The 10,818-nt window shown below is 44.2% G+C and overlaps 1 protein-coding gene across 1 annotated transcript; it reads right to left on the reverse strand.

The window, feature by feature from the left end:
* Window positions 1–4,311: 4,311 nt before the first annotated feature.
* On the reverse strand, window positions 4,312–9,532 carry LOC123162138 (protein DETOXIFICATION 12). Its single transcript, XM_044579934.1, has 7 exons — window positions 9,209–9,532; window positions 7,608–8,152; window positions 6,525–6,611; window positions 6,381–6,437; window positions 6,041–6,279; window positions 5,752–5,957; window positions 4,312–4,628 (listed from the first exon to the last, which is right to left on the reverse strand). The coding sequence occupies exons 1-7, from the start codon at window positions 9,527–9,529 to the stop codon at window positions 4,578–4,580; spliced, it is 1,506 nt and encodes a 501-aa protein (XP_044435869.1). The 5' UTR covers window positions 9,530–9,532; the 3' UTR covers window positions 4,312–4,577.
* Between the last annotated feature and the right edge of the window lie 1,286 nt (window positions 9,533–10,818).

Below are 10,818 nucleotides of genomic sequence, written 5' to 3' on the forward strand. Positions count from 1 at the left end.
AATCGCATGAGCGATAAGCCACGCGGACGCTGAGTCGGCCGCGGGGGCGGACAGGTAAGTTGTCCGTCACATTGTAAGGCGGCGCGTTGATGTAGACCGGACCACAGGGGCGGTGGCTTGCGCCCACCTGTTGACCAGTAAGCGGTCGCAGATGCCGTTGCATGATGATGCTACCGCACACTCCATGGATACGGCATTACACCATCTTTATGATGAATCCTTGTCCTGCACATAAAAGTGTACATAGCAAAGCGATTGTTTTTTGACAAAAAACAATATGCGCTTAATAAAATAATCTTAGATGGATATCACCTGATTTGTTCGGATGACCGATGATCCATTCAATGCAACAAAAAACGGCTCTGGTAGACCGGTAACCCATGGCGAGTCAACACAGCAGAAGCGACTCAACGCAGCCCCGGCAGCTCGAGGCACGGCGGGTCTCAGCTCACGGCGGGTTGAGGTGTGGCGGTTCAAGGTCACAGCGGGGGGACTCGCAGGCTCAGGCGAGGCCGTTTTGAAGATGGTTGGCAGCGGCGCGGTGACTCGCCACGGTGCGCCGAAATAGCAGCAGCGTAGTGGGAGAAACAGCCGGTCTGTTGATTTTGACCGTGATGTGAAGCTCGCGGGGCAGCCACGAAGGCGCTGGGACGGAGTGGCTCCGATGTGCGAGACGTGCCACCACAAGGACGCACGTAGGAGAAGACCAGAGGGGCATCGAAGTCGGGTCCGCGGCGGCTCTGGAGATGACAAGTGTGCGGGAGGCAAGGCCGTGCTGGCCAGCAGAAAACGGCGAGGTGCCGGCGACTTAGCGTAAAACCGCGGGTCAGAGGCGGCTCGGAGTTGAGTCCATGTCCTGCTCTGGTCGTTGTTGGTTTGACAATTCCCTTTAAGTGCTCCTTTAAAATTTCCTTCATCACACGTGGTGTCGTGCCAGGCAACAGCATGGCCGGACTAAAAATCCACTAGACCTTGATTTTTAATGCTCCTGTAGATCTTGGGGACTGCGTGTGAGCTGACTATTAAAACCTTCAAATTCATGCACGTACAGTGGCTGTACTAGTTGATGCTACGTGCAGAAGGTAAGGTAATCTATCAGGCTTTGTTTTTCGCGTTGATCAGCACTTGGACCCTTGATCAACAGTTGGCTTGATCCGGAGACTTCACAGGGCTGAAGCAAACTGTCTTGATCGCCGCTGTACCAACAGATGGCGCTCGTGACGCGTGTTTGGCTGTCTTTGATCACCTCGGACTTGGACAGCTATATATGGACCAGCAGAAGCGACCTGGCGAATCGGACACGGCGGCTAGATTTGACAGCGGCACAGTAGAAATTCGAGTCGGCCTCGGTGTACTGCTGCAGCAGAAACTAACCCGGACTCGACGGATCATCTAATTGTGGCGGCGCTCACCATGCAACTCTAATCTTTCTTGAATTCAGACCTCGTACGAGTATTAGATCTGACTGCTCGCTTTGGAGACAATGTAAATCCTTCCGCGACGATTCTTCTTTCATCCGAAGAAATTGTCAACTTCTCGACCCTTGAAAGAGATCCCTCCAAGAACTCATCACCACCGTGCGCAGCCCCACGGTGGGCGCCAACTGTCGTGGAATTGTCACGGCAGATGTCCTAGTGTGAGGACTTAGTCGTGAGGCCAACGCATCTATGCGGTAGCTTGAGAGGGGTTGATTGGGATGAGAGACGCAACACACAAGACAAGAATTTAGACAGCTTCGGGCCCCGGGAAACATCATCCGGTAATAGCCCTACATGCTGTTTGTGGCTAGGTCTCATTATGATCATGAGAGAGTCGCCGGTAAGCCGGCTCTTTGTGTCTAGCCCTAGAGATTGTTTCTTGTTTCTTGTCCCTCTTGGGGTGCCCTGCCCCTCCTTATATAAGTTAGAGGGGCGGGTTACATACGGAGTCCTAGTAGGATTAGGACTAGTCTATCTTTCTTTACAAGTTGAATACAAGTCCAGGTCTTGCTTCCTTATGAAGGAAATAATCCTCACGCCTTTCATCTTAAACCGGCCCACCAGAGTATAAGCCAGCCTGCTGGGCCTTGGGCCTTGTCATCCGTCTGATCCGCCCGCCGGGTCTCCAGTGAATTACAATGTCTAGGCGGGTTACCCTGTGAACCGCCATGTTCGGGCGGATCGCCAGTGAGTCGCCAAGCTTGTCCGGCCGGGTCATACCGCGGGGTATATCCCCGACAGGTGGTCTAATACGGGTAAAGAAACGCATTTTTCGCTTTGGATCCTTTACAATAAAAGATGGGTCAAAAATTCGATTCTGGGAAGACAAGTGGCTAGAAAATGCTTGGATCCAATAAAAATATCTATCTTTGTACTGCATCATTCATCACAATAATGATACTCTTGTGCTAGTGCTTATTTCTTTCATGCCAGATATTTCTTTCAGGCGAGATTTGATTGGCCTATGTCTTATGTGATGGTAAAATCATTATCCTGATTGGATTTAATTAACCTGACACAAGGGCGGGGATGTGTTTCATTGGAATCTCTCTACATATGGGTCCTTCAAGTCAACTTTATGTACCATGCACTAACGCATTCAGAGGTCCTAGTGGATAATAAAATAATAGAAGAAGATATGGGCCATACTCCCTCCGTCCAGTGAAGAGTGAAATCTAGAGATTTTAGGACAAATTATGGAGTAAAATAGAAAATGCATTGGAAAGGTGCAAGCCACCATCTTTCTTCTCTTTAATTATCCAATCCCTAATGTGTTTAGTGCATGTAAAAATTAAGAAGACCATGTGTAGATTGTTATTGGTCTTGGTTACCATGTGATGAGAGAGAAATATATTTTTTTCTACTTTAAAGTGCATTGAGAAGATAGAAGTACACTCTTTTGTGGACAAATTTTAAAGCCAAACGTACACTCTTCACCGGACGGAGGGAGTATATTAATTCCTAGTGTGACTTAATGTTGACATGAATTGATACAGGTGGATATAGTTACTCTGCGTCCGTAAATAAAGGTCATCATTTTTGTTGCTCTAGGGACCCATAAATGATAGGGACTGTCCGCTACCAGCTACCCTGATGACTCCATTCGCTGCCCCTCAAACATGGGTTCCCGACATGTTCTCAGGGTCTGCCCGTGGTTCCATGTTCTGGCCTTCGGGGTTGGTTTAACTAGTGGTATGGGGGTTCTTGCATCGCCCTGTACTCTCGATCGGGACCCTTTAATGCTAGCACTTCTGGTGACATACAGTGCGTGTATTTAAAGGCCAGGCATGCATCCTCCGTGCCAAAGAAAATTCATTCGGCGGCTACACGGGGAGAGTTGTGGCAGCAAATCCGGGATGCCAGCTTTTTGTTTTGGGTTTCGATTGTCAAAGTTTTAGATCTTAAAAAAACTAAAATTAAGTGTTGTTTTCATATTCGTGTTTCTCGTGACCACTGTTTTGAAATAATATCCGTTTTGAATATATATTTTGACGACTTTAAAAAATATTAAGTTTCATATGTTGAAACTTAGTACGGGCAACCAGTAAAAATCAATTATTTTGTACCTACGCCTGACAGAAAAATGCTTACATTTATATCTCTGAAACTTGCTGAAACTTTGCATTTTTCATCATTGAAACTTAAAACTTTTTGAGGGATTTTCTTTTTTACTGTGCCCTCATGTGGGATTCAACTACTCTTTTCTCTTCCGCGAGATCCACATGAAAAAAAGCACAAATTTAAGATGAGTGCAGGGCTTGGCAGATGAGTGCCCTGCACTTACATGCCCCTGCGAATTTCCGCAGCTACTAGATATTTTTGGCAAATTTATTGTTTGCTCTTTTACAGGTGTGCCACTTAAGTATTTAAACCTATAAGGATTTCTGCACTGGTGCTAAACTCACTTATGAGAGCATACCGGATTTTCTCATATGAGCTAACAAAGAATCAAACATAGTTATATCTTGTATTATTTTCTCATTAATTACTTACCCACTGGGCTGAAGCAGTTATTGTAGCATATCATGCAACACTCATGGTTTTCCAACATGTTTCCTTAAGGGGTCTTAATCAAGATGATTTACATTCAAAAACAATCATTGAGTATGGATCATTAAGAATAATTTGATCCTACTTAATCCATGCTTAGGAAATAAGAAAATGGTTACTCAATGAGCAAACGCTGCCTGTTGCTGCCTCCTCACCAACAAACTTTGGTTCTTCACATCCCTTACCGAAGAGGCACCTTTACATTGCATCCCTTGTATACTACTATATATATGTGATCTTCATAAAGAGTTCAGCGATTTCTCCATTGTTGAGTTCCTTACACTCAATATTCAATAATAGTTATTTCCAAATTCACATAATCAGTTGGCAGGATGGTCACCAAAGTACATTCATCCATCGAAAGAAACACACAAAAGAAAACAGTAACAGCACCAAAAAAACTACACGTTGTCCAATTATGAATAATGTTTCGTCCGTGTAACAAGAGCTTCGACGGTCATTTTCTTAAGCATAATTAAATAAAAAACTAATCATAGACTCTGATTGTAAAGCATTCCAAAAGAAATTCATATGTCAGTTCTTCAACGCTTATTGTGTTGGAAGCCTGTCCTCAAATATTCTCTCCTTCGCCTTGTCGGCCTGCAAATAAATATCAGTTATTTTTTCTTACTATCCTTGGTACCAGTGCTTAGGGTTTTGATAGACAGGTCGCTAGTTATTGAAATGAAACATTTAAGACAAGGAGAAGCATGCATTAGGGCAACTCCAACTATGTGCATCAAATCGGACACATCTAACATTCATGGGCACGTCCGGACGTGTCCACAAAGAGCATATAGGGGGCGGCCATCCAAGCCTATGCACCAAATGTCCGCACCTTTTCAAAGAAAATAAAATAAAGCTAGACCAAATGTTGGCTCACTTTAAATCATCGATCGATAGCAATTCAAAAGTGTTGGATGAAAGTACTTCTCGAAAGCAGCCTTCATTACATACTTTCTCTCCTCGAGTTTGCACTTCTTCATTACAAATGTTGTTCATCCAGATGTTGTGCCCTTTGAGCTTCATCCAACAGTGCATAAATGCGAAGAACTTGCCCTCCGTCCTTTGGTATAGCATGGGCTGCGCGTCTGGGCTATACAATGACGTGATCATCAAGTGTAACATTGAGCAATTTGCCATTTGTGCTTGCTTCATGTTAAACAAGGAGAAAGTCAAAGAAATTCTCAATGGTATTTGGCCGAACACTTGCCGGGGTTGGCCTCCATTATGGAGGGCATCGGCAAGGGGGCGGCCAATGCATGGGCTGCCGCCGGATACTGGGTGCAACCGCGGCGAAGTACAATGCGCCTGGTGGAGCAATGGAGGTCTAGCAAGGCCTAGGCGCGGGACGGAGTGGTATAGCAGCGGCGGTCTTGGTGGGTGCGGATACAGATTAAGAGTGGGACGGAGTGAGAAAAAAGGGCTCTAGGAGAGGGGTTTTGGGGGGGGGGGGGGGCGGGGTCAGGTATGTCATAGTCCGACCAGGCGGGCGTCCGGACTCCCAAACCTCCAATGAGTTTGCTTCCGGTTTGGCTGATGTTGGACGTCCGGATTAGGCCGCGGGCATTTGATGCATGGCAGTGGATGGCAAAAAATGTACAGGCAGCGCAGTCCGGACCTTGCGGGCAATTTGATGCATGGCATTGGAGTTGCCCTTAGCAATACCTAAGGCATGTTCTGATCACGAATCATCAGGCATAAAAACTGAGAAAGGACTTACCATCTTGTTCCAGTTTGTGGTAGCCGTAATAACAGACAGGAGAGTGACCTGTGTGGCTCCACCAGCCAGTATGCCAATCCAAAACCCCTTTGCTCTTAGTTGCATTGCAAAACCAAAGTAGAGTGCAACGGGGATACCAACAAGATAGAAGGCACCCAGGTTAACATAAGCCCCTAGATGCTGCCATCCACAGCCCCGAGACACACCTGAGTGGTGCAATGGAAGCATTCAGTCTATTAGTTTAATTTAGTTTATGATGCTATATGCCAAAAGAAAGACATGTGGATACCTTGAAGGACTGCCATGAGGCTGTCTGTAATTGCTGAAATGGAAAGTAGGGGTACCATTCTTGTGACATAACGCCTGACCTCTTCCTCATTGCTGAACGCAATTCCAATAAAGTGGCGCAGTAATAGAAGAGTTGTGCTCACTAAGAATGCTGAGCAGACCACAATAGACAAGGCAACACACACCACCAAGCGGGGACCTTGTGTGTTGCCGGCGCCTAATTCATTTGAGACGCGCACACTGGCACACGGACAACATATATACGTAGCATGTTAAATTCTGTAGAAACAGGTGATACTGACGATATATAGCAACAAATGCACTAGCTAGTAGCTACCCACCTGGTAGCTATTCCAATGCCGTAAGGAAGGTTGGCCAACAGTATCATTGTAGATACGCTGTTCCAAAAGGACATCAGTATGGTAAACTTCATAGAATATGATGGATTCAAGTATAATCTTATTTAGGGTTCTACTAATGCATACCATATAGAAAGCACAGAGGTTTCCAGTGCAGGATTTGGTAACATCCCGGAAAGCAGAACAAGCAGCTCGTAAGACCACCACTCCAGACTGTGGTCAAGGAAAGCTAGGTTAATATTCAGAGGTTTCCGGGATGTTTTGATGCTAGAGAATACATAATTAGAAGCTAAACTTAAAGTAATATATGTGCAGAAATTATCCAGTTCATTTCAAGAGGAGAGGGAAGAATATATCCAGTGGTATTGCGAGCGGGTGGCAAAAAAACAAAAGGTATCTGATCAGGATCTGCTCACAACAAAGGCGAAGACGAAGACGGACTTTCTTTTGTTGAAAGATGTCTTCACAACAAAGACGAAGAGGAAAACAAACTTGATTTGGACAATCAATCCGAGACGAGCCGACATTTCAAATTTTCAAATGGTTTGTAAAAGACCATCATCCTTTTCTGACAGTATTCTAACAGACCAATCAAGTGTGCAAGGGTGCTGTGGCAAGAACAACAGAAAAATAGTATTTCCTCCATCCGAAAATAAGTGTCGCTCAAATAGATGTATCTGGACGTATTTTAGTGCTAGATACATCCGTTTGAGCGGTACTTATTTCCAGACGGAGGGAGTAGGTATGAACGAACATAAGTAGAAAGAGATATAAAAAATAGCAACAATGCTTGGATCTTATGGGCTGCAAGTGCACCACTATTAAAAAGGTTTTGCCACGTACTTGTTATTATTAATATATTTTTTGAGAGGAACGTACTTGTTATTTTCCATGCTGACACCTTTAGAAACGTTGGCTACTGATACACAAACTATATAGATTTGTCACATGAAGATACCATTAGTGTTATGAATGATCACATCATTATAATTATAATCTTAATTATTTGCCAAAAGGTGCACGTTGGAAACTATATTAATGTCCACAAGAACAAGTAAAAGTGAATGAAGAGTGCATAAGAGTTTGCTGTATTGGACAATATTTTGCTTGCCAAAATATGAAATACTAGATAAAATAGCATATGTTATTTTTTGTGCTAGAGGTTAAAACAACATCATTATAGAAACATGGCAAATAACATTTACTTACCAAATCATAAGAGCCGATGGTACAGCCAAACGCATGAAACTGCCAATCCCTCTAAAAGCTTCCCACGATGGTGGAGCGCGTGTTTTCTCACAAGAGGGTGAGAACTTAATGTAAAGGCCAAGAAAAGTCACTTCAACCCAATCACAAATGCTAACGGATAAAGCAGCTCCAGCATTACCCATCCCAACTTTGTAAACCATGAACCAGCAAAGAGGAAGAAATACCGCAATTGTAATCAAGGAGCTAAGAACCATTGGAAATATTAGGCTTTGACATTGCAGAAACTTTGAAAAGCATTGAGTAACACCGAAGGCAAATAAACCAGGGATAAGCCATAATGCATATTTGCCAGCCTCATTTGCAATTTGTGGTTCCTGGCCCATGAGAGGAAGTACTTCCGGGATGAAACACCAAACAATGGAGATGGGCACACTCACAACAAGAAGTGCAATGATGGACCTGTAGGTACATAAAGATAATGTATGATATTGTTCTGCTCCATAGGCCTGCCCACAAAGAGTTTCCAATCCGCCTGCCAGTCCAATCTAAAAGGGAAACTGCATCAGTAACAAATTATACATATTGTTGCTGAATAAATGGAAGTTAAACTAGGATAAAGTGCATCGACATTACTGAAAGAAGAGTTTTGCTACACCTACACATTAATCTTATGGAATTAAATTTACAGGATGAGGTGGCAACATCTGATTGGAAGGGAGGAGACTCATAGTAAATTCGGGGAAGACGGGTTACTTGGAGGTTAGGGGGGAGGGGTGGCAGTCCATACGGGTCGCTCATAAGTTTGGATTTTCGCTGAAAGAATATCAAGAATAACAAACGTGGCTTGTGCAAGGTGGGCAACAGTTGCTATGAAGATTTTGTTTCAATCATCACTGCAAAGAATGCGAACATCACCCTGGCCGAATTTTCTCAACACCCAACTCAGTCGGATCAAGTGACTGATTATATTTTTCGCGGGAATATAATAGATCGATATTGCCCACCGAAACTAGCTATATGTACAGCGGGGTGGGGTGAATCAAGCACCACAGGTCCATTGTAAAAAAGATTAATCGAACGACCTAGCTAGCCGCGTGCGGTCGGCGCTAATCAGAAAGGTTGAGAAATGGAACCATCTGATTTGATTCATTCCCAGTAGTCATGAGATGATCATTTTTTTTTAGAAAAGAGGGGAGATCCTGAATGATCCACACAACCTTTTGTTTATCATATCAAAGTACATCATCTGACCATAACAAAGTTCATCTTGCCAACGGATGCTTCTATTACACTCGTGGTCTCTAAAAGATGAGAACCCACTATGTAGCATCCACATCAATAATTCAAGCATTTATGTCCTTAGTACGATTCTTTGTAGGAACTATCCGTAATAACAAAGAACATCAGAAGTAGCAGAGATCTCCGCACGATGCAACTGGATAAATGGCGGTCGCATGGAGGGAGAAGACACTGAGACATCTGGACCGGTCGCCGATCTTGTACACATCCGGATGGGATTCAGGGGCTGCTCTAACGGAATTGAAAGTACCAATAGCTAAACATAAACGAAATAAATTAATGTGCGCTGCATGCTTGCTCACAAGGACGCTGAAGCCGGAGACGTTGGTGAGGGAGTTGGCGATGGCCGCACCGGCGAGCGCGACGTCGCCGAGGTGCCCCACCATGACGGTGGAGATGAACTGCATCGTGACCTGCAGCAGCATCACCACCACCATCGGCGCCGCAAGCCCCGCCAGCTGCGCGGCTTCCCTACACCAGCGCCGGCTGGTACTGCCGGGCTCTTCCCACCTCGCGGCCAGCAGCGGCGCATCGGAAGAAGAGTCCATGGATCCCCCCGACCAAAGCTCTGCCCAAGCAACGTGGGTGTGGTTAATGAAAATGGTAAATGCGGGAGCTACCATCCGTCTAGCTGTCTCCCTTTGCACAATGCATGGAGCTCGAACTATATATAGAGTATTACTCCAGTCGTAGTAGCTACGGAAACTATTTCCTCTGTCCAGATTTATTAGTTTTGTCAGAGCATCGGTAATTGAGGAGCTAATTTGATTTCATATACATCCACTGACCCGTCTTGGCGCTGTTCAGGCATATTCACTTAAGCCCACATTTATCTGTGCACGCAGTGGTAACCCCACTTTTCTCCCTATTATATGCCCGATTACATGCATATGAATGGTAGGGACAGAACCTCAAAAAAAAAAGAATGGTAAGGACAAAAAAAGAAAATAAAAGAAAATAGTGAAGGTGAAAAAGTGGTCCGGACTCTGGAGTGTGCCAAATTCGACGTGGCAGACTGCTCAGACATACCACAACATCTCATACCCTTTCCACGTATGGGCTCGGTATAAGGGGTGCCAGAAAGCCCGCGCCCATGTATATAGTTTTGAGTTAATGATACTCCCTTTCATCCATATTACTTGTCACACGGACGTATTTAGACGTTTTTCAGTGCTAGATAAATTCGTTTGAGCGACAAGTACACTAGTAGAAAAAGGACCTTACGTGAGACACATTAGTCCCGGTTCAATTTTGGCTCGGTACTAATGGTATTAGTCCCGGTTCAAACGGCTATGCATTAGTCCCGGTTCATGTTGAACCTTTAGTACCGGTTCGTGCCACTAACCGCTACTAAAGGGGTGGTGGCAGGCTGGCGTCAGGCCGGGGCCCCACGAGCCCCTTTGACTAAAGGGGTTTAACCTTTAGTCCCGGTTGGAGACACAAACCGGGACTAAAGGGCAATTATCAAACTCTACCCCCCTCCCCTCTCCCTGTCTATCGCCATTTCAGTTTTGAAAAAAACAAAACAAAATGATAAAAACTTCAAAAATTAAGATCCTTCGAGATGTAGTTATGTTACTACATCTACTAGTTAGGAAAATTTAAAAACTTAAATTTGGACATGTTTTGCAAAAAAATATGATGAAAAGGTAAAACAACTATATCTTTTGCATCCGATATCGGAAAACAACGTATAATATATCAAAATGTTCAGCACGAAAATACGCATCCGATTTTGACGGCTGTAGGCCGTTTTGCAAATTTTTAGAATCCTCAAACTCTAAAAGGAAAAAAGTTATGCTCACATTTCAGTTTTTTTTTTGAATTTTGGTCAAACTGTGGTCAAACTACTTATTCAAGAAATATTAGTGTTACTAAATAATTATTTCAGTTTTTTGAATTTTGGTCAAAT

Source organism: Triticum aestivum, chromosome 1D (genome assembly GCF_018294505.1).
Source record: "Triticum aestivum cultivar Chinese Spring chromosome 1D, IWGSC CS RefSeq v2.1, whole genome shotgun sequence".
Lineage (NCBI taxonomy): Eukaryota > Viridiplantae > Streptophyta > Magnoliopsida > Poales > Poaceae > Triticum > Triticum aestivum.